The 24,883-nt window shown below is 38.0% G+C and overlaps 2 protein-coding genes across 2 annotated transcripts in view; one reads left to right on the top strand and one right to left on the bottom strand.

The window, feature by feature from the left end:
* On the top strand, positions 1-22,348 carry msh6 (mutS homolog 6 (E. coli)). The gene is given in 11 exon segments (XM_056471149.1): positions 1-371; positions 3,878-4,083; positions 5,708-5,883; positions 6,646-7,807; positions 7,810-9,201; positions 10,757-11,046; positions 14,035-14,152; positions 14,236-14,325; positions 16,973-17,127; positions 17,457-17,656; positions 22,141-22,348. Coding segments are annotated over 11 exon segments (4,107 nt in total). The 5' UTR covers positions 1-135; the 3' UTR covers positions 22,223-22,348.
* fbxo11a (F-box protein 11a) overlaps positions 22,317-24,883 on the bottom strand; it is an 81,909-nt gene continuing 79,342 nt past the window's right edge. The window contains exon 22 of the mRNA XM_056471150.1: positions 22,317-23,423. Coding sequence (XP_056327125.1) covers positions 23,294-23,423 — 130 coding nt within the window. The 3' untranslated portion in view covers positions 22,317-23,293. The remainder of the gene's footprint in view (positions 23,424-24,883) is intronic.

Here is a 24,883-nt window from a genome sequence, read left to right as displayed (position 1 = left end):
CCCTTTCCGTGAGCCATCGGCAGCACTTTCCCGCGAACTCTCAGCTCCACTACAACCGTAGGGGCAGTTCTGAGTCTGCTGGGACAGAAGAAATGAATTAATTTGGAATAATTAAACAACGCATTTCAAGACGACATGGCGAAGCAAAGTTCTCTCTTTAACTTCTTCTCGAAGTCGCCTCCTCTCGCGGTGAAGGCCAAATCCAGCGCATCACCAGCAGAAGGAGATGCGGCTAGCAGATCCAACACTTCACCCAAAGAAGAAGCTAAAGTCAACAGCAAGAAAACACCTGCAAAACCGCCCTCAAAAACCCAAGCTAAAGCAGGACATGCAAAACTATTCGGGGAGAAAGCGGTCACTACAAAGGAAAGGTACAGGAACTTGAATTTGGACCGGTTACTATGGCAACACAAAGTCTATATAAGATACACTAGTAGTGCAAATTGCTTCACAGAACATAAACATGTTTATTTGGACAAATATTGTGCTACTTTTGTGTTATTTCGTTAAGAATAGCATTATTTATTAGCACTAATAAAACCGTACTTGTGCTTTTAACCATGTTTTGCACACTACGACGACGTTTTACTTTAATAATTAGACTTTTGTCCTTTTATAAGCACTGTGAGCTGTTTCATTATGAAAACTTACCGGAGAATCGTGTTATATTTTACTCCACGTGCTACTTTCGCCTGTTTGAGCGTGTTTGGCGGGAGATTCCATGAAAGGGGGAGGATCTTTATTGAAGTCTGGATGGGATACAGCTGCGGATACGCACATCAATAAAGCATCATTTTTGTCACAATGTATAACAATAATTAATATTTTTACAGTACTGTGGCTGTTGGGTTTACGGTTGGGGTGGGGTAGATGTTAAAAAATACAAACTATTGGGTAATTTAATAAATAATACTCGGTACAACTACTGTTTTCACATTACTGTGACGTTTAGTTTTAGGGTTAAGGTGGAGGTAGACGTTAATAAAATACAATTAATGGGAAATTTAATAAATATAAAGAATTCTCGTTAATTAATTCTTCTGTCCGCAACCGTATCTGATCTAGCAACCACCGGCTGACCAATAGGAGGAGCGTCCATTAGAGAAACTCTTCAGAACAATCAACCGTTACTACAGTAAATATATCGTTACTCTAAAAATATTGATTAATTGTACAATATTGGGTAAATATGAGTGGGAGACGAGTGTAAGTACACTTCTTGTTCGAGTGTAAGAACTGTTAGTGTGTAGTAATCGATTTAATTATTCGATTATTAATTTTTTAATACCGAGTGTATTTGATTCTCCAAAAACTAGTAACTTATCAGGGTGTAAACTTAACATTTTAAAAAATTAAGGTTATATATTATATGATTTGTACTGAATTCTGTAACATTTTGTTAATATTGTTATAGACTATATAAACGATATTATATTTAATCGCGATAAAATTTATGGCAATAACATTGATGAGACCCAATCAAACAGCAGAAATGGGCAACCATGGGAATCTAGAAGGGTGCTGATATTAGAGATGTACTGAGTTTTTGGCCACCGAAAGTGTATCGGCCGAAAATGTTATAGCCCCTTTCACACATACAGACTTTTCCAGAAAATTACCAGCAATTTTCTGCAAAGCTATCATGTGTAAACGGACCCTTTTTGAAAATACTGGTAAATTTGTTTCAGCAATTTTCTGGAAAGTGAAGTTGTAACATTACTGGTAATTTGCTGGAATGCTGCGCTGTGTGAACACAGAAGGAAGATTGCCTGAAAGAGCACGTTCACGTCTAGAACGTGCTGACGTGAGACGTCTACTCCAGCTAGTTAGAACACTCAGACGCATTCACATCCGTGCAGTTTATAAAAATAAAAGCCTTTTTTAAATAGTTTTTCCAGACACATTTAGCTTCTAGATGTAAGATGTCAGATAACGTTTCTATGTTCATTAATAATACCAACTGTGTAAAACATTATCGATAAAATGCTTATGATAAACCGCTGTTTGTTTACCTTCAAGCTCTGCTTCAGTTGCTTGACGCGCGTGCACGTGAAGGAGTCGGTGAGCACCAGCACACACACACATACTATGTACATCTCGACATGTGAAAGTGTTCCTCCATATGTTTTCATATAAGTTGTTCACAATACTTATCTATCCACATAATTTGTAATGTAGTCAAATGTGTAAACATTTAGCCGCGGTTCGCGTTTCTGCCTTTAGATGTCTCACAATGCAGCTGCATGAATGCTAAAGCTTTACATAAGAAACCATCAAGAAAAGGGCGACCCCTTCTATGTTTACAAATACAACCGCAGCCGTTAATAGGTCATTTCTGGTTAATGATGTCAGAATTTACTGGTATTTTGGAATAGATGTGTGAATGATCTTCTCCGGAAAAATTACGGAACATCCGTGCCTGTGTGAACAGCGATTTTTGTGAATTTACCGGTAAAGTCATTCTGGAAATATTCCGGATATTTACCGGTATCACTGTGCGAAAGGGGCTATTGGGGTACTCTTTCAAATCTGGAACCATTAACAACTTATATCGGAATACATTATCGTTCAATATGAAAAATAATTATCGAGATTGCATTTTTGCCATATTGCCCAGCCCTATATTTTATAAGTTGTTAGGTTTGTTGTCATTGTGTAAAATGTGTTACATGTACACTTTATATTCACAAATTACTTTGTTTCAGCAGTGTAACTTTGTACTTAATCTAAAGTATGTACTTATATCGAAAGTAGGCTTGTTATCAATAACTACAAACTATTGAGAGCCATTTTAAATCTGTTTGTGTGTATTTCATTTACATTCAAATAACTTGTATATAATCATAGACCCCCACACTCCTCATAACTTACACTCCCCATAAACACTGCATTATAATTTAATATTTGCACAATTAAAATTGCACATATTCATCGCACTACGCTGCACTAATTCATCTTGAATTGTACATATTCACTGTACATTTATAATTATGTTCATATCTATCTGCATACCTCGGATTATTAATAGCAACCTGCACATATATATTTATCTATTGTAAATCTCTGTTCAAAGTTAATACAACCTGTATATAATGCTCATAGTACATCCATCTGTAAATACCACCATGGTTATTTTTATAACTGCACTTTTTAACTTGTACCTGTAGCCTGCACCTGCTGCAAGTGCACTCCTGGTTAGACCTGAACTGCATTTCGTTGCCTTGTACTTGTACATGTGTAATGACAATAAAGTTGGATTTAATCTAATATAAATGACAGTTATAATAATATAACATAATATAAATTACCGTTTTACAAGTTAAAGGCCATTGCTGTACAGCGTGTCAAATGTATTTATGCTAAATTTAAGCTACATACTTATTCTGGCCTGTAATTAATTATATAAAAATGTGATAATACTTTAAATGTAAAAAATGTATTGCTAACAATAGGTTAAACTGCATGATTGTGGCAAGTTATAGACCGTTTCAGTGTGAGGATGACAACTTGTAACAAGAGGCAATTCAATCATATCTTAACATTAAAACAGCTGCGATAACAATATTTATCAATACGTAGACCTTTTAGGTTTCTTGGAAGCTATGGAAATAAAAATGTAAAATAGGAAATATGTTAATACAATATATGTTATTGTTTACATCCCTCAAAATGGTCTATACCGATTTCCAATTAGAGTAATTGGGGACTGTGGTGTAATTTTTAATAAATCTATCTGAATCATTCATTGTGAGTCTTTTAATGTAATCAAATAATCCTTCTAAATGTGGCTGACAAAAAATGTACACTGAATGAAATGTACTAGTAGTTTTCTTTGCAAATAGTGTCTCACACTAGTGTCTCACTTGTTTTCCTTTAGAGAACAGTCACCTGTATTTAGCGCTGGCTCACTGGTATGGGCCAAGATGGAGGGGCATCCCTGGTGGCCCTGTATGGTTGTTCCTCAGCCTCTCAGCGGACAGCAGATGAGGGGGCGAGGCAGAGACCAAAGGCTTCATGTTCACTTTTTTGATGACCCACCAACCCGAGGATGGGTTAACACAAAATACATAAGGGAGTACCAAGGTGAGCGAATAATGATACACTTAGATTGTTTTAATGGACGGTTCACCCCAAAAATGAACATTTCCTTCTTTCCTGTTGAACACAAAACAAGATGATGTGAAGAGTGTAGGAAAAAAGCATTAGAAAAAAAAATGCTTGGATTTGGATCATTTATCTTACTAAATAGGTAATAAATAATTATTTAATTATTTTTCAGTTCAATTCACCTTTATTTGTATAGCGCTTTTACAATGTAGATTGTGTCAAAGCAGCTTCACATGAAAAATCATAGTAAATTGAAACAGTGTAGTTCAGTTTAGCTCAGTTCAGTGTGGTTTAATAATCACTACTGAGAGTCCAAACACTGAAGAGCAAATCCAACGATGCGCAGCTCTACAGATCCCGAACCATACAAGCCAGTGGTGACAGCTGCGAGGAAAAAACTTCACCAATTGGTGAAAGTGAAGAATTAAAAACCTAGAAACCAGGCTTAGTTGGGCACGATCATTTCTCCTATTATGAATCTTATTACTTTATGAAAGTTCTGGAGTCTTTTCATGAAATACACATTTAAGATGTGAGTTAATTACATACAAGAGAGTATGTGACAGTAAATCAATGTTGGGTTTGGGGCAAATATGTCATTGTATAATACACTATACTATAGAATACTATAACAAATAGCATGTGATAATATGTAATTGAATATGTATATCTATATGAATGTAAATATGTAATTTGCCACAAAAAAGTACTTGTAAAGTGCTGGAAAAGTTAGGAAATCTGAAAAGTGCTTGAAATTTGGTTAAATTTCACTTTGGAAAAGGTGTAATGCTGTGTTCACAACAGACGGGGCACGTGCAAATAAATTGTGCATAAATAAACGTGTGAATATTTTACTCGCTTCATTCGCTCGTCACACTTGCTTCATTCTCTTGTGAAATTCACTTCACAATAGACATGAATTTGCTTCATGGGCTTCTGTCTGCCCTGTGACTCTAGCTTCCTTGCTATATGGCTAACATGTATTTTATTGAGAGAGTAGCTGAGGATTCCTATAAATCCTTTATGGGATTTTAGGAAGCTTAAAAAAACAGCGTATATTCATTCAGCATCAAGTCCACTAGATCCTTTCAGAGTTGCACTCAGCTCTTTGAGTTCATCAGCTCCTCCAGAAACTGTACCTGGATGATGGACTTCAGACTGAGCCCAGCCCAGTTTGATCAGCGGTTGTCTGATGTCGGCAAGAGGGTTTCTCTTCTGGACACCAACAACAGGCACTACGTTAGAGTCACGCCCCTACAAGAGCAAAGCGAATCGCGCCGCAGAATGTCTATTCGCATCTTTGCATAGACTTAACATGTAAATCACTTGCACTCAACACTTCATCCACATCTGGAGTGAACGCAGCATTAGAACTCTGAAAGATACTGATAGTCAATGGCTGTTTTTTTCCAGCATTTCTCACTTCATCTTTTGTGTTCAACAGAAGAAAGAAAGATGAGTAAACGATGATCAAATTTAGAATTTAGGGTGAATTATCTCATTAGGCGGTATTAAAATATATATAAAATACGTATATTTTACATAAGTACTAAAAAATCGTATAAAAAAAATATTCTGACCTTATGTAACTTCTTTCAAGGCTCTAATAGTGCAGATGCCAAATCTGGAGGAGTGTTTTTCAGCGGTAAGCCTGTAATACGTAAGGCAATGGAGCTGGCAGATGTTGCAATGAAGGACCATGCAGAGCAGAGGTTGAAGATGCCTTTGTGTATGGATCCTTCGGATGAGGAAGAGGAGGACGAAGAGGATATGGAGGTGGGCTAACATTACAGCAATGAAAATTAAAACTGACAAAGAAATGTTTGGTTGTAAGGGGAAAGTTCAACCAAAAATTAAATGTCCTTTTAAACCTCTATGACACTCTTTCCTAAGGATTTTGAACAATGTTACCATTTAACATTATATTATAAATAGTAAAAAACAATACAAAAATGAGCCATAAAAATATGACTAATCTGCGGTCTTCTTCAATCACACAATAGCTATTGGAAAGAATAGGTTGAAATGAACAATATTGGCTGAAAGGATTTCAGTGTACATTTAGTCCTGGTTGTTCAATAATACTTTACTATAGTAGAACTTTTCATTTTCTTTATTTAAATTAGGAATAAGAATAGTATTTATAGGTAATTAGTAAGCATCACCTCTTTTCTAGGTATTTTATGGCAAAATTGAGAAGTAAATAAACATTGACATTAGTTATTTGATTTGCCAAGAACTTTAAAAGTGATTTTTCCTCAATATTTGGATTTGTTTTAACCCTCAGATTTTCAAGTAGTTGTTTCTTGGCCAAATATCATATCCTAACACCATACACTCATTCAAATTTGACACTTCTGACTGGTTTTGTGGTGCAAGGTCACATACTTAAAACAATTCTTTTTTTTAAATGATATTTACTTTGCTGCATTTTATTGATTGTATCATTAGGTGCAGCTTTGCTTATTGTTCTTGCTCAAAATTCATCATTATTTATGTTTTTGTTTCTTTATTTGATCACAAAATGTCTTATTACAGGTTGAAAAATCAACCTTATCAGATGCAGAAATGTCTGAGGAAGAGGTTAAAGAGAAAGCAAAAGCCAGTCGGCGTCCGCCTCGTGCTGCGGCCGAAAAAGGTCAGAAGTCAAAGCGCAGACGAATTGTTGTAGCGTCTGACAGCGATGACTCCGGTGAAGAGTTCGATCCTAATAAAGCAGAAGGAAGCAGTGATGAGGATGAAGAAGAGGAGGAGGGAGTGAATAGCGGAGCAGAGGAAGAAGAGAGTGAGCCAGAGACCGAACTAGACAGCCCTGTGAAACCAATAAAGCGCAAACGTCCCACAGAAAAACCTGCTAAATCAAAAAGCAAACCAGATACTCCAAAGCGAGCGCCTGCAGCTCTGCCATCAGTGTCGGCTGATGCCAAATCTCGACTTTCTGCTTTCTCTGCACCAGATAACTTTGATAGTCAGAGTAGTGCAAATGGGACCGAGGGCGGATCTACTGTATGGGACCATGAGAAACTGGAGTGGCTGCAGGACGGCAAGAGAAAAGATGCACAGCGTAAACGTCAGTCTGACGAAAACTACGATCCCACAACTCTATATGTGCCTGAAGACTTCCTTAACAGAACGACACCAGGAATGCGCCGCTGGTGGCAACTTAAATCTGAGATGTTTGATACCGTTCTGTTTTACAAAGTTGGTAAGTTTTATGAACTCTACCACATGGATGCAGTCATTGGCGTCAATGAACTTAATCTTACCTTCATGAAAGGTACCTGGGCCCATTCTGGCTTCCCCGAAATCGGCTTTGGCCGCTTCTCAGATGTACTTGTGCAAAAAGGCTACAAAGTGGCTCGTGTAGAACAGACCGAAACTCCAGATATGATGGAAGCACGTTGCAAGAAACTGGCACGTCCCACTAAATTTGATAAAGTTGTCAAACGAGAGGTTTGCCGAATTATCACTCGAGGCACTCAAACGTATAGCGTGCTTGATGGCGCCCCTTCTGAAACCCAAAGCAAGTATCTGTTGAGCATTAAAGAAAAGAGTGAGGAGGACACCACAGGTCATGGTCATATCTACGGAGTTTGTTTCATTGATACCTCAGTGGGACGTTTTCACATCGGTCAATTCCAAGATGACCGTCATTGCTCCCGTTTGCGTACTTTAGTGGCACACTATTCTCCTGCACAAGTTATTTTGAGAAAGGAAACCCTTCAATTGAGACATTAAAAATCTTTAAGGCTATCGTATCGTCATCTCTACAAGAAGGCCTCAATGCTGGTTCCCAGTTTTGGGATGCCCAGAAAACCCTCAAGGTACTTGCGGAGGAAGACTACTTCAAAGAAAGCAAAGATGACAACAAAAAGTCATCAGTTTTGCCTCCAGCTCTAAAAGCGATGACTTCTGAGTGTGATGCTTTGAGTCTAACTCCTAAAACAGGTTACGAACTTGCTCTTTCTGCACTTGGTGGCTGCATGTTTTACCTGAAGAAGTGCCTGGTTGATCAAGAGCTTTTTTCAATGGGCAACTTCGAGGAATATGTTCCTGTCGATGTGGAGATGGAGCAAGCTGGAGGTGCATCTTGTTTTTTTGCAAAGACTCATCAGCGAATGGTTTTGGATGGAGTAACCCTTGCTAACCTTGAAATTCTTCAGAATAGCTCAACTGGAGGTCCTGAGGGAACACTACTTGAACGATTGGACACATGTTGCACTCCTTTTGGAAAGAGGTTGTTGAAACAATGGATTTGTGCTCCGCTTTGTAATCCATCCTCCATTGGCGATCGCTTGGATGCTCTGGAGGACCTAATGGGCGCTCCATCCCAAACATCCGAAGTCACAGACCTGCTCAAGAAGCTTCCAGATCTGGAAAGGCTACTTAGTAAGATCCACAGCATGGGGACTCCTTTAAAAGGACAAGACCATCCGGACTCCAGAGCCATTCTGTACGAAGAGGTAGTTTACAGCAAACGAAAGATTGCAGATTTTCTTGCAGCACTTGAGGGATTTAAAGTTATGAAAGAAATCGTGTCGATCATGGAGCCTGTTGGCGCAGACCTCAAATCCAAACTACTGCGCCAAGTGGTGCTCCTCAAGACTGAAAACGAAGATGGTCTTTTCCCTGACCTTTCTCCAGAGCTCAAACGTTGGGATACTGCTTTCGACCATCAGAAAGCTCGCACCACAGGCGTCATCACACCAAAAGCTGGCTTCGATCCAGAATACGACCAGGCCTTAAATGGAATAAAAGAGTGTGAGAGAGACCTGCAGGACTATTTGGACCGACAGAAGAAGCGATTGGGCTGTAAGAATCTATCCTACTGGGGAACTGGAAGAAATCGATACCAACTGGAAGTTCCAGAGAGTGTTTCTGAAAGAAGCCTACCTGAGGAGTATGAGGTCAGGTCTACTAAAAAGGGCTGGAAACGATACTCCACCAAGGATATCGAGCGAATGTTTTCAGAGCTACAGAGCTGGGAAGATAAGAGAGATGCAGCGCTGAAGGACTGCATGAGGAGACTCTTCTACAACTTTGACAAGAATTACAAGGACTGGCAGACGGCTGTGGAGTGCATGGCAGTACTCGGTAAGAAAAATGGACTACATCTGCTTTCATGTTGCTTGTTTGTAAAAAATAGTTTTGAAGGGTTGAAATTCACCCTCAAATGACAAGTAGCGCATGATTTACCCTGAAATCATTTTAGATAAATGGGACTTAGTTAAATCAAGTGAAAATTATGTGGGTTTTCCAGCTCTATGATGGCAATGGGTCCAATAATAATAAAGTCTAAATAAGTCTAATTAAGTGTGTTCATTTGTAATTAAAAACAAAGTCTATCTGGGGATGCTTAATGCACCTACAAATGCAAATAAAATAAAGTAAAAAAAAAAGAAGGTCTCACTGAAAGTTACACAAAACAATATTAATATGTTTAAATATGGATATTTGTCTTACAAAAAAAATGTATTTGCTACAGAAGACCTTTTATATAAATAAAAGTATAACTATTATTTAATAAAAGGCATGTTTTATTATGTATTGTTGCACTTATTGAACTTCTTTTGCACTGTTGATTAAAAAACATCTATTCCTTAGCATTGTAGAGCTGGAAAAGACAAAGATATGTTTTAAAATACCTTGAGTAAATTATAGGATCATTTTTCAACTCTCTGCAAAAATGTTAGCCTTACGATTAATTCTCAATGGGTAAAGTACTAGGAATAACAGAAGGCAGTAATATTTCAAACTGCAGATGCTATAAACCTGTGTGTTTAGGCAATACATGAAAATTACATTTTAAAAAATACCTCTTTGCAACTAGTGTTGTCTGATACTGGAATTCAATACCAATCTGTACTGAGATCTTAAAAGCGTCCATTTGCTGCTAACATTTGAGAACTGTTGCACATTTTTAAACAGCGCTGATTTGTCATTGTGTTCATGAGCTCAACAGAAATGACTGCTTGGTCATGAAGGGCATCAGTTCACCGAACTCACTGATGTTTCCCAAGTGTAACCACAGATACAGATACGTTTTAAAGCCACAAAGATCAGTCGATTCATCAGCGAATCGCTCGTTTATTAGCTCATAAACAGACTAGCTGATTTTCACTGCTTTAAAACACTCCAGTGTCCCTGTATCTGTGGTTACGCTCAGTAAACAGCGATGAGTTCGGTGAAGTGATGATCTTCACGGCCAATCACAGTAATTTCTGTTGAGCAGGTGAACACAATGGCAAATCCGCGCGGTTTAAGAATGCGCTCAAACGTTAGCGGGAAATGGACGTTTTTAAAATTCCAGTACCGATTGGTACCGAATTCCAGTATCGTGACAACACTATTTGCAACATTAATCAGCATAACATGTTTTTAAGGCCAAAAATGAATAGAAGTGAATAAGACCGGAATTAGTCTTATTAAAAAAGAAGCTGGATATAATAGTGTCATTTTGACAGATTGGTTTCAACAACTAACAAGTGGATTTGAGTTCTTAAACTTGCAGGATGTTTTTAAAGTACATAAAAACCTCTTATACGATCTCATTTCATGACCCCTTTAACAAAGCATTTGATGATGGTTGTAGAATTCTGTTAATATCAACCAAACATGCATGTTTCTGTCATGTCCATCACCTGCGCAGATGTGCTGCTGAGCATGTGCCGGTACAGTCAGAGCGCTGACGGGTCCATGGCCAGACCAGAGATGGCTCTTCCAGGGGATGGCTCTCTTTCGGCCCCATTCCTGGATCTGAGGGGGTCTCGTCACCCTTGTGTCACCACGACATTCTTCGGGGATGACTTTATCCCCAATGATATCTTCATCGGCTGTCCTGGCGATGAAGAAGAGGCTCAAGATGATGCTAAAGCACTTGCACCATGTGTACTAGTGACCGGACCAAACATGGGAGGCAAATCCACTCTAATGAGACAGGTGAGAGCTGCTTTTTAAAGGTCTTGTAAAAGTTAGTATCTTAAAGTTAGTATTTTAAATGTTAGTATCATTATGTTACTTTTAAGGATGTCTATAAGCTAGTGTGCTCAAAATGAGTGACAAGATTCCTATTATAAGATATAAACCTGACCTAAACATCCAGAGTGTGTAGTTTGTCACTTCCGCCTAAATGGATCAACACCTCATCATACATTAGTTTCTCATTAAATCTTCTGACCAATCAAATGCTGTCTAGTATCTGACATGCCACGCCCCTTTCTTATTTACTGTGCTTAATCTCAACCACTCCTGCTGGTTAAACAGGGATAAAACATAACGCCATTGGCTGTTTTTTTAAAGGGGAGGAGCTACTGTATGTCCTGCCCTCTCTTCATGTTTCAGTTGAGATTGTCCAACATCGAATAAAAATGCACGTTTCAAAGCACTTCACGAGACCTCTAACTTTCTATAGGAGTTACTAGATTAATGCATCATATTGCGTCAGTTAATAATGCATCAGATCTATTACACATTATTTCTTCTCCAAAAAAAGAAACATTTTAATCCATTTAGTCTAAAGTGTGCAATTTACTCCACTGAAAAAAACTGTTTGGGTAATCTTTAATCAAAATCTGACCATTTACTTCTGCTCTGGAATGGCAGTCCTTCTCTGATGATGTCTGTTAGACTAATTGGCTGAAATATGCTTTGCCACGCCCCTCCACCCATCAGTTTACTGCCAGCAAGTAAAATATGAGGAGCTCTAAAATGAAACTCTGCCCCCTACTCAATATACCGTTTCAGTTGGAAATGCATCATCATACTGTAATTAATCTGCTGCAGATCAGTCTAGTCCAGGGATGGGCTAACTTGATCCTGGAGGGCCGGTGTCCCTGCATAGTTTTGCACCAACCCTAATCAATCACACCTGCTTGTAGCTTTCTAGTGATCTTGAAGACACTAATTAGGGTGTTCAGGTGTGTTTGATTAGTGTTGGAGCAAAACTCTGCAGGGACACCGGCCCTCCAGGATCGGGTTTGCCCATCCCTGGTCTAGTCTGATGCCATAGTGTTACCAATCCAAATCCAAAATGAACTATTTGAAATATTTAAAGCCTTATAACTAATGGTTTAATCACAACACTGAACATGAAGAATTGTTCAGGCAGACCTGAGTTCCACAGCTGTTCAGGCAGGAAGGAGGAAGTGCTTTTATTTATGCTAGTGCAGGTTTCTAGAACTTCTTTTCAACCTGTTTTTAGTTGGCCTAGAAATATCTGTGAATACAGCAGATACTAACAATAATAGTACATAAACTTTCTGATAATGACATTTTGGTAGTGGTGAGGAGAAACCCCCTTACACAATTGTAAAGCGCTTTAAGTGTACAGCCATACGCCATAAGTGCACTACAAAAATGCACATTATATTACATTTTAGTATTATTAAAAATAATCATTTGAATATTAATGTCATTTGAAAAATGCTTTCATAAATTGTTAAATACTTAAAAGCAGAAAGTGAAAGTTAAAAGAAATATTTATTACAGGGTGTCCCCGGGGTCTTAAAAGGTATTAAAAAGTCTTAATCCGGTTTTTACAAGGTCTTAAATTGTGTTTAAGTGTTGTCCAAAGTGTTTGACTCCAAAAAAGCGTAAATATATTTATTTTCCTCCATTGGTTCGGGCTTGGTGCATCCGGCCAAGCTCCTCTGTCTGGGCGATGTCAAGTAATTTGCGACAAACACAGGAAGGTGATGTGATGCTCTCCACATGTAGTGAAACCATAGAGCAGGCAGGGCTATTCAATTGGCGGCCCACGAGGCAATTTGTTCCGGCCCTCCAAAATAGTGTGACCAAGACATCAAAAATAAACTTAGTTCAGTGGAAAAGCGGCCGCTATAGTTATGAAGTGACGTGCGTCTGTTCAAAACAGCACCATCTGCAGATGAAGGCTGCACAGAGCTCGAGTCACCTGACATTAAGCGAGTGGTGCGAGCCACCGAAAACATTTAGATACTTAAGCTTTAAAGCTTCTCAACGTCGTGATTCTGTTTCACAGAACCAAACTGCTGCAATTAAGCAAAGTTATGCCACCTGTGCGCTAGTTTAAAGTTCCGAGCTTATAGCTACACCAAGGCTAATATGCATGCACACTGGATTAACTATAGCAGCGGGCCGTTCACACATCGCGTCTTTTTCACGCGCAAGTTCATCATTTCTAATGTAAGAATATCTGCCAATCAGCAGAGCGATGCACTCATGCCTTTTAGACGCACCGAGTAGAAAACATCTCAAGCTGTAGCGGTGAGAGTTGTGTGGCTTTCAGCGAAATGTAAACAAAAGACATGTTAGACGAATTATTACAAATGATTAAAATTATTATGTAAGTATAAATGCGGATGATAACAACAGTTTATCTAAATACTTACCTAATATAAAGCTTAAATTTACATTAGACGTGATGAAATTTCCTTTAGGATTCCTGCATATACCCCGTATTAACATAATTTGAAAGTATACTTTGAAAGGGATGAACACTATAATAAATGTTGATATTGCATTGAAATATTGAGTGGTTTTTTTTTGCATATTATATAAAACAAAATGATGTAAAAAAAAAAAAGTTAAAAGTTATGGAAGATTTCTTTAAAAACGGATGACAAATATTGTGAATCTACTCGCACTCAATTTAAAATCAATTAATTAATAAATAATATTATATACTTAAATATTGAAATGTTATTAAATACTTAAATTATTAAAGTGTATTGAATTTTACAATAAATAGTTGGAAAGTGGTAGCAAATAATGTTGAATTACACATATTGAATTAAATTGAGATATTATTATTATTATTATTATTATTATTATTATTATTATTATCATGTAATTTCTCTCATCACAGGACTAACCATTTAAAATATTAATTGTCTTTTGTTTTTTGTAACACGTTGTCAAGTAGAATTGAATAAGCTGTGTGTGTTTCAGTGTGGTCTGGTGGTGATTTTGGCTCAATTGGGTTGTTATGTGCCGGCTGAGAGTTTGCGTCTTACTCCTGTGGATCGAGTCTTCACTCGCCTCGGCGCTTCTGATCGCATAATGTCAGGTAAATTACGCTTTTTTCTTTTATCCCGTTAGTATTCATGTGTGATTTTACTCTACTACTCTAATATCTGCTGTGTTTTGTAGGTGAAAGTACGTTCTTTGTGGAGCTCAGCGAGACTGCTAGTATATTACTGCATGCTACGAACCACTCTCTGGTCCTGCTGGATGAACTGGGTGAGTTAGTGGATTATCTCACTTTAAACTACAGTAACGGGGGAGAAGTGTGAGATCAGAAATATAATGTGTTTAAAGTCAGGCTATTCTATCACTGAGGCTGCATTTATAAAAAACTGTGAAATATTATCATAACTCACTAATATTTTTTTTTAAATTAATGTAGTTTACTTTTTTATTCCTGATACTAATGCTTTGACAATTTCCAAAAACTCAATAACACACTCTGGGCAAATGGACTACCCTTTGGTAATGTTGGTGGCTGTTTTTACCCCATTGACTTCCATCACAATCACATTTTTTGATTACCAAGCCATGACACCATATAATCATGCATTCTTGATTGCTGCTGCTTATCCATGTTGGGACGAGGTACAATGTGTAATACTGTTGATCATCAGTTGCAGTGCAAAGAAAAGCTTAGTTTCTGCCCTTTATGTGGTGTTTGTTTGGGAGACCTTTGCACACTTACCTTGATATGTCTAAGAAAATCTAAATAATCACCTCAGCTCTCAGAATATAGTAAACATAGTAAGTGTATTTCTTCACACACACTGTAATCTGCTGTTTTACTCCACTGAACTCCATATAAAAGACAGACACTTGTTTGCACGGGCCTATCTAAAGTGTTAATGGTGCCAACTGATGATCAACAGTATTACACATTGTACCTCTTCCCAACAGTGAAAACCACCAACAATCAAGAATACATGATTATCTGGTGTCATGGCTTTGCAATCAAAAATGTGGTATAATGGAAGTCAATGGGGTAAAAACAGCCACTAACATAATGAAAGGGGAGTCAATTTAAACAGTATAAACCTCATGTAATTTAAAGACAAGTTTCTGATTCATACAGTTGAAGTCAGAATTATTAGCCCCCCTGTTTATTTTTTTGTTGCCATTTTCTGTTTAACAGAGAAAGGATTTTAATTCAACACATTTCTAAACATAATAGTTTTAATAACTCATCTGTAATCACTGATTTCTTTTATCTTTGTCATGATGGCAGTAGGCATGGGCCTGTATAAGATTCTGATGATAACCTTGGAAAAAAAAATATCACAGTATTATGATTTCTGCTCTAAAATATATTCTGTTTAAATGTCTGGGTTAAAAACAAAAGCTTTTCACCCTTTTAAACACAATATATTATATTTTGTAAGAGTAAACATCTCAGTCTAAATGAATTATTGATTCTGCTGTTGTCATTTGTTTCAAAAGCAGATTTTTTTGCAATTTTAAAATGACATCTTTATATTTATTTTCTGCTGGAGATACTGTTGTCCTAAAAACAAACAAACAAAAAATAAATAAATACAAATCGTGCACATACCTTAGGAACGGTATTGTAGAAATTTTTGATGGTTTTAAAACCTTGACATTTGAAAACCGCAGTATACCTTAAAAACAGTCATCGTCCCATGCCATGATGACAGTGAATAATATTAGACTAGATATTTATCAAGACACTTCTATACAGCTTAAAGTGACATTTAAAGGCTTAACTAGGTTAATTAGGGTAACTAGGCAGGTTAGGGTAATTAGGCAAGTTATTGTATAATGATGGTTTGTTCTGTAGACAGTCGAATAAAAAATTTGCTTAAAGGGGCTAATAATTTTGACCTCAATGGTCCGTAAAAAATTTTAAACTGCTTTTATTCTAGCAAAAATAAAACAAATAAGACTTTCTCCAGAAGAAAAAATATTATCAGACATACTGTGAACATTTCTTTGCTCTGTTAAACAATTTGGAAAATATTTAAAGAAAAACTAATTCAAAGGGGGGCTAATAATTCTGACTTCAACTGTAAATGTCAATACACCTGTATCCGATGACTCCCACAGTATTTGTTTTCCTACTGTGAAAGTCAATGGCTACAACAAAATAAAGAAATTCATAAAGGTTTGGAACCACTTGAGAGAGAGAGAGAATAAATAAGTAAATAATAAAGGCAAATGTTCTATGGTTAACCCTTGTGTATTTTTTAAATGGACTCCCCTTTCATTATGTTAGTGGCTGTTTTTGCCCTATTGAATTCCATTACAATCACATTTTTTGATCGCAAATCCATGACACCATATAATCAGGCATTCTTGATTGGTGGTGTTTTTCCCAGGAAGAGGTACAATGTGTAATACTGTTGATCATCAGTTGCCCTCAGCTCTTAGAACATAGTAAACACAGTAAGTGTATTTCTGCACACACACTATAATCTGCTGTTTTACACCATATAAAAGACAGAAGCTCAATTGCACAGGCCTATCTAAAGAGTCAAAGCTGCCAACTGATGATCACCAGTAAAAATGACACATTTGACCTCCTCCTCCCAACAGTGAAATATCCCAACAATCAAGAATGCAAAGCCATGACAGCACAATCATGCAACCTAAAACTGTGATTATAATGGAAGCCAATGAGGCAAAAACAGTCACCAACATAATGAAAGGGGAGTCCATTTGAACAGGACACAAGGGTTAAGAAACGGTTACGATTGTAAATTATTTATTGAATATTTACTACAAGTGTTGCCATGAATATAGCCAATTCTTCTGATGTGGCATTAAAACAAGCAGATGAATAAATGAGAGAATATCTCAGTCTGATTTGAAAGCATTGACCGCTGTTGTTGTGTGTGACCTGAAGGCAGAGGCACGGCCACGTATGACGGCACGGCCATCGCCAGCGCTGTGGTGAAGGAGCTTTCAGAGAAGATCTGCTGTCGAACACTGTTTTCCACACACTACCACTCACTGGTGGAGGATCACGTCCAGGACCCCGCCGTCAGACTGGGACACATGGTCAGCCCTCATCTGCAAACACTACAGCACACTTCAGTAACCAAATTAATACATCATCTGTGGGAAAAACATACCTCAGTTTGAGAAACATTCACCAGACGCCATATATCAACATAAACATTAGGGCTGCGTCTCAAATCACAATACAATCTCATATCCTGATAACGATGCATATCACGATATAGTACCTTCGCTGTAAGTTCAATCAAATACTGTTTATTCACACACATGGATAAAAATAAGAGTGCTCACCAAGCTTTTTTAGCCGAAGATCCCGAACCTCAGCCTTGCCTAATTATTGAAGCGATGTCCATGTGTTTTGTTGTCAGGCCTGTATGGTGGAGAATGAGTGTGAAGACCCCAGTCAGGAGACCATCACCTTCCTTTATAAGTTCATCGGAGGAGCGTGTCCTAAAAGCTACGGCTTTAATGCAGCTCGCTTGGCAAACATCCCGGAGGACGTGATCCAGAGCGGACACAAGAAGGCCCGCGACTTCGAGAGGAGCACCGTATCTCTCCGCATCTTCAAGTAAGTCTCTTCATCAACATGTTTTACGTTGTGACTTTTTCATCGCATTAAAGATGTAATTCACCTAAAATAATAGTATTACTCTCAAAAAAAAGAGTTTCTTCTGTTGAACACAAGATATTTTGAGGAATGTTGGAAACCGGTACCTATTGACCTCCTTAGTAGACAAGAAAAGACTATGGAAGTCAATAGGTGCGTCCCAAATCGCATACTTATGCACTATTTTACGCCATTTTGTAGTATAAATAGTGTAACTGCGTTCACACCGAAAGCAGTGAGAGCGTCCAAGGTCGCTCTGGCCGCCCTGGCGACAACGCTGTCTGTCTTCAGCTCCGGCGGCGAAAGCGTCAAAATTCGCTACATTGATCTCGTATTTAAAGGAGCTGGTGCAGCATATCAGTTACGTTCCTGCATAAAACATGCTTTCTAGCGTGAAAATGCTGCACAATTCTTATCAAATTCATTTAACAATGGAAGATCAAGTTGCGTGTGGTGTGGCTTTGTTCTACTTGATTATATAATGTCCATATGTCTGAAATATCCTGAAGCAGCAATACTGTTTTGTACAGTCGCGTGAGATTCCCGCTTATTTAAAGATATATATATAACATTAATGCACATCAGTAACTCGCCAGTAACTTATTTAATGCGTGTTACTCTAAGAAAACATTGTAAATAATTGAAAATCCGGCGACCGCAATAATCAAACCCTTGGGAACAACTGTGTTCGGAACCAAAGTTCACAGGTCAGTGTTCTCTGAACTCCCCTCAAGCGGTGGACTTCTACATTCCGATTGCTTACCGCCGAACCGCGTCATAGCTCATTACCATAAAGTTGACTTGATTTCAACTCTCCTCGACGCTCACACTGGCGAAGACGCGCCGCGCTGCTCTTCGCTGCTTATCGCCGCCGACTCTCATTGAAAATGAATGACTTCCGGCTACTTTGATGCTCTCGCTGCTTTCGGTGTGAACGTACGGTAAGTATAGTGCGTTCATACTGAAAACTAATGAAGAATAAGTGCACTTTAAATACCCGGATGACGCTCTTATTCAACCGTTAAAAGGAAGTGTGTAATGTTCGACACTTCACGCACTCAACAGCCACTGCTTTGCTCATGTAGCCGAGCATTCAGGCACTGATGATGAATTACACTATTTATTTTGGATTGTGAAAGCATAATTCTCCTACGAGAGTGATTATAGCGCCTCCCGATGGTTAACTCGGTTATACTCATGACAGGTACTATTTGGTAGTTTGGCCATTTATTTGACTCATTTGGCAAACGGTTTCAATTTCCGCTTAGTAAAAATACCTCAGTGTGCATTTGGGACGACATTACATGCATATAAGTGCATAGTGCATATGTGTATAGTGTTCCGTTTGGGACGCAGCTGATGGCTTATGGCAGGGGTAATTAACTATATTCGTCAGAGGGCCAGGGTATTATCAGACAGTCTCCTTGGGGGCCGAACCCCAAAGAAGAAAATCAAATAAAAATCCAATTTTGGCTTAACATTTTGTTAAGTTTCAAACTAGTTTCAAGCATGTTGTTGAGACTTAGAAATAAAAAAAAAACCAAATGTTTAGTAAGGGCATGAGGAAAAGTTAAGCGTTCATTCGTTTTTTTTTTTTGTTTGTTTTTTTAAGCCTGTTTGAAACAAATGCTTAACACCGCATAGTCTGTCTGAGTCTGTCCTCATTTTGGAGTGTAGCCTAAATATAGTCATAAATGGTGGTTATTCTGACGACACTCAGTCGTTGTTATTTTTAGTTGCTTTAATAATGTGGACCACTATTTTCTTTTTGATCCTCACAATTTTGGAATCCAGCCGCGGGCCGGATTGAACGGCTCAGTTGATGATCAGTGGCTTATGGTTTTCTACATTTTTCAGAATATCATCTTCTGTGTTCAACAGAAATAAGACCTTCATTTAGTTGACACTAGTAAATCATGACACGATTTGTATTGTTAGATGAACTATCCCTTTAAATACTTTTCCCCCAAAAGGGTCCAAAATTGTCATTTGTCAGGCATTTTAAATGACAAAACATTTTTCAAGATCTTGTTTAGTAGCATAGTTTGATGTTTTGGTGACCCCATTAAGTTTCCATTCACTAATATTCACTAATATTGTCATTTAAATATGTGCAAGATGACCATTTTCTTAAGATATGATATAGTGGAGGAATTTCACACAAGGAAGAGTCTCTATTTCACCATAAGCAGACATCGCAAATGTGCTATTGATTAACATTCAACAGTTCAACAAACAAGTTACATTTTAGACACAATATTGACTATTTCTCAGTTAATATTAACAAATCTGGAGCTGAATATTCGCTTGTCTGCTGGGCTGAGTCTTTATAAAGGAATCATTTGAGTGAAATGATTCATTGATTCATTCATAATGATAGTTAGACCCAATCCCAATTCTACCCCTTAGCCCTTCCCCAGTTAATATTAACAAATCTGGAGCAGAACATTCGCTTGTCTGCTGGGCTGAGTCTTTATAAAGGAGTCATTTGAGTGAAATGATTCAGTGATTCATTCATAATGATAGTTAGACCCAATCCCAATTCTACCCCTTAGCCCTTCCCCAGTTAATATTAACAAATCTGGAGCAGAACATTCGCTTGTCTGCTGGGATGAGTCTTTATAAAGGAATCATTTGAGTGTAATGATTCAGTGATTCATTCATAATGATAGTTAGACCCAATCCCAATTCTACCCCTTAGCCCTTCCCCAGTTAATATTAACAAATCTGAAACAGAACATTCGCTTGTCTGCTGGGATGAGTCTTTATAAAGGAGTCATTTGAGTGAAATGATTCAGTGATTCATTCATATTGATAGTTAGACCCAATCCCAAATCTACCCCTTAGCCCTTCCCCTTACCCCTTGTTTTGTGTGTTCACGTGAAGTGGTAGGGGTGTCCCAATTCTCTTTAGCTTGAAGGCATAGGGCTAATTAGTCATTATTACGAATTTTTACAACAAACAATCGTGTGTTTTAATATATTCATAAAGGCGGTCGTGTTTTACCATCATGCTTTAAAAAAACGTTAAAATTATAATCCCTAATAATATTGTATATTAGTCCTGTATAGTAGCCCCACAACGTTCTGTCACTCGATGACACTCGAATCCCCTGTCAGAACAGTAGTGGCTATAGGAATGAGCTGTTTAGTGGCTGCTATAATGTTAATGCTGTTTTTGGTGTGTTTACATAGATAAATATGGCCACTGTGTAAATGCACAGTACAGTTACGATCTTATTGCCACATTAGATGGTTATAATAATATGATAATCACTGCCTTCAGTGATTCCCTGAAGAGAAATGCAAAAAAATAACACAAGTGGAATAACTACAGCAGTCGCCAACGTCTGATCTCATATGAATCCCAGTGACATGATGATGACGTGTGCAGGTGCTGTAGTGCTGTCCCAGTTCTCAGAGGTTAATTTTGAAGCCCTTCCCCTTCACACTCTGTTTCAAGGGAAAGGGGTACATAAATATAACTGAAATCGGGCCTTACTTGCTCCGTTTCTAAATGAATCAGCCATTTTGAATGAATCATTTGAATCGTTCAACAAGTAACTCCTTTTCACTGGGACTTGCACCACCTATTGGTTGACTCAGTCTTAATTAATTAGATTGTTATACCAGCCAACACATTCATCAAAATCCCAGAAAATAGAGAGAAATAGTGTTGTCGGTATTGCATTTTTTTTTTAGCGTTGTCGAAGTTCAGCTATTTTATAAACTCTATTCCAAAGTCTGTGGATAAATCTGATGTTTTCTGTGTACAGATGTTTCTAAAAAAAATAAGAGATGAATCGTTTGAGTCAAGTGATTCGTTCGGAACAACAGTTACCTTCTGTTTCTAAATGAATCAGACATTTTGAATGAATCATTTGAATCGTTCAACAAGTAACTCATCACTGGGACTATTGACTGACTCAGTGTCTTATTTAATTATACCAGCCCACACTAGCACACAAAAATCTGATGTTTTCTGAGCACAGATTCTAGAAGTTTCAAAAAAAAATAAGAGATGAATCATTGGAGTCAAGTGATTCAGTCGTAACAACAGTTACCTTGTTTCTAAATGAGTCAGCCATTTTGAAATCACTTGAATGAGTCAATGAATAGCTCATTAACACTGGGATTTGCACCATCTATTGACCGATTCAGCATCTTATTTAATTATATTATTATACCAGCCAACACTCACCTAAAAAGTGTATTTGATACACTATATAAAGACACCACTGCTGTTTCCACACTCCATCTAGCCTTACAGTCATTTTCAGCTGTGATGATAGTGTGAAGTTTCTCAAGGACCAAATTAGCACATTAAAAGACGACATAATCCAGAGATTTAATAGTCAGATGGCTGTCTAGCAATGTTTTGTACTGGAGAATGCTGACGTTTCCATTCTGCACTAATTGACTCCAAATGTTTTGATTTATCAACAGAAAACTGTGCTCATATGCCGAAAGCCCCAGAGCTGAGCGCGAGCAGCTCACAACACTGATTCAGACCCTCCGCAACCTGTGAACACACACACACACCCACTCCGCTTTCTGTTCAATCCATCAGTTCTGCATTTCCCCAATCCCCCAGTCGAAAATAAAGCCTCTCACTACTGAAATGATCTAATAAAGTTTATTTTTAAAAATGTAACACGTTCCTCTTTGACTAGGAAATTAAACTTTTTGATTAATTACTAACAGCTACATAATGGTTATTGAGTACTTCACAATATATTAAGTCTAGATGTCATGGAACATGCATACAATTCAGGCTGTATGAGAACCCACGGTCACCAAATACAGTTGGATGGAGGGAAGGGAGGGGAGCACAAAAAAAACAAAACAAACCAAAAAAAAAAGCTGTACAGATTATTTATCAGAGCTTCAAATGAGCCAGAAGCCTCTTTAAAATCTCTCCAGCAATGTCTCCTTCACTCGGAGCGAAGAGAAATGCGAAAATACAACGCTTTCATCAGAATCGCTTAGAGAATTCAGGTCTGAACTCCATCTAAACGAATCGTCAGCCTCATGAAAGCACGCTCAAACTCTTTCCTCGTACATTGCCGGAGAATACTTAGTGTTTTTCCTCTCTTCTTTTTTGTTTCCTCAAATCTCTTTCACAGAAAGAACATACATCCTGCGACATGAGAACAAATACAGCGATCTAAGGTATAAACAACCCCAAAAAAACAAAATTAATATACTTAATAAAATAAAAAGACATTCAAGTACATTTAAGAATTGTTGCTCAAATACAAAACTACATGAGAAAGCATTAAAATCAACTCTCCGTAACTCAGTCCTTTAAAAAATAAAATAATAATAAAGGAAATGAAAGCCAAACTGAAGTGCTGGGTGATTTGTTTGTTTAGTCCGTACATGTAGAAGCGAGGGAAGCGTTTACGAGTCTCTTTCTCTCCTCTATGGCTCAGACTGGGGAAGCACACGCTCTGTTTTTTTTAATTCTTATTATTTCTCTTTTTTTTTTCATTCGTCATCCCACAAATCCTGAGGCGCCACCTTTGGCTGCGTGAGCCGAATCCACAGCTGAATGTTTCCGCGTGTTAAATAGAATTGAATAGTTTCTAGCGTGTCTTCAGTTGTGCTGCAGTGTGTTGGACTCTATAGGCGGAGCGGAGTCGTACAGCGTGTCCGTGTCGTGAGTCGGCTCTCCTGCTAATGTGCACGGGTTCGACAACGTCCCTGCGCCGCAGTCACAGAAAAACCTGCACAAACACACAACATAACACTTTACAATGACACACACAATATGCGGATGTCCAGTTTATTTAAAATTATATATTTATATAACCCAAATGATGTTTAACAGAGCAAGGAATTTTTCACAGTATTTCCTACAATATTTTTTCTTCTGGAGAAAGTCTTATTTGTTTTATTTCAGCTAGAATAAAAGCAGTTATTAACAGTTTGGGGGGGAAACGCATTACATGTACGTAATATCATCACTTTTGTAAGTAACGCACTACTTTTAAAAGGTTGAATCAGCACTTTCTATAGCAAGTTATTTTTTAGTTTAGTTGATTTAGTTTAAAAAAATAAATTGCTGAATTAAAATGACCGTAGTTGCATTGTACGTTGAGCAGCAAACACATCGCTTTAATCTCAATCTGTAAATACGACATGTATAGCTCTGTGGTCAGGAAGTTCTTCAAAGATAACATTCTCCTACATGAATTGTGTGTAAATGAAGGTTATACACCAGGGGTGCTCAACCCTGTTCCTGGAGATCTTCCTTCCTGCAAAGTTCAGCTCTAAGGCTGCGGTCACACTGGGCTTTGTGAGTGCGAAATTCTGTCGTGCGGCACTGCGAAAAGGGGCGGGATTAAACAAGATAATTAGACATTAGACAATTAAGCGAATGATTGCTCCATGTTTTAAATTTCTACCCAGAGAGGTCACGTTTTGATCCTCGATTGATCTCACGCAGTCAAGTGATGCGAATTCGCAGGTCAGAGTTCACCAAGCTTGAACTTTGCACTGCAGCGAACTGCGAAACTTAACCATGTTCCGGTCTGACGCATTCGCGTGCGTATGAATGGAAGTCTATGGGAGGAAAAGCCCAGTGTGACCGCAGCTAAACCCTGATCAAACACACCTGAACAGCACTTGATAGTTACAGGCAGGTGTGTTTGATATGGGTTGCAGCTGAAATCTGCAGGAAGGTCAATCTCCAGGAACAGGGTTGGTCACCCCTGTTATACACTGTTGTTAATTGCAGAGCTCCTCTATTAAAAAAAAAAAAGGAACAAAATGCAAAGTCTGAAAGAGATCAAAGTTAAGGCTGGTTTAAACTTCTGCGTCGAGTGATCGCCGTGACCCACAGCGCCTGCCTTGCGCTTAGTCGTGCATTTATACTTCTGCACACTAATTCTGTTGTTCTGCAATAACACTTCCTATAAGCTAGCTGGCAGTAGGTTTATATGTTCCTCTGTGTCAAATTTCTTCAATGGTGTTTTGAAGTACAAATAGCTAAAACTTGCTCATTCGGAGGCGGGAACCGGCAGATGTGTAACAACTTTATTCATAAGGTAAACCTAAAACAGCAGTTTCCATATGGAGCGCCTTCCAAGGGTCCATTCTACGTAGATTATTTGACAAATCCTGGATCTGTTCATCTTGATAACTGATTTCTGGCTAATTTGGTTCATCAAACAAGTTCGTGAAT

This window comes from Danio aesculapii, chromosome 13 (assembly GCF_903798145.1).
Source record: "Danio aesculapii chromosome 13, fDanAes4.1, whole genome shotgun sequence".
Lineage (NCBI taxonomy): Eukaryota > Metazoa > Chordata > Actinopteri > Cypriniformes > Danionidae > Danio > Danio aesculapii.
This window is presented reverse-complemented; position numbering and strand designations above follow the sequence as displayed.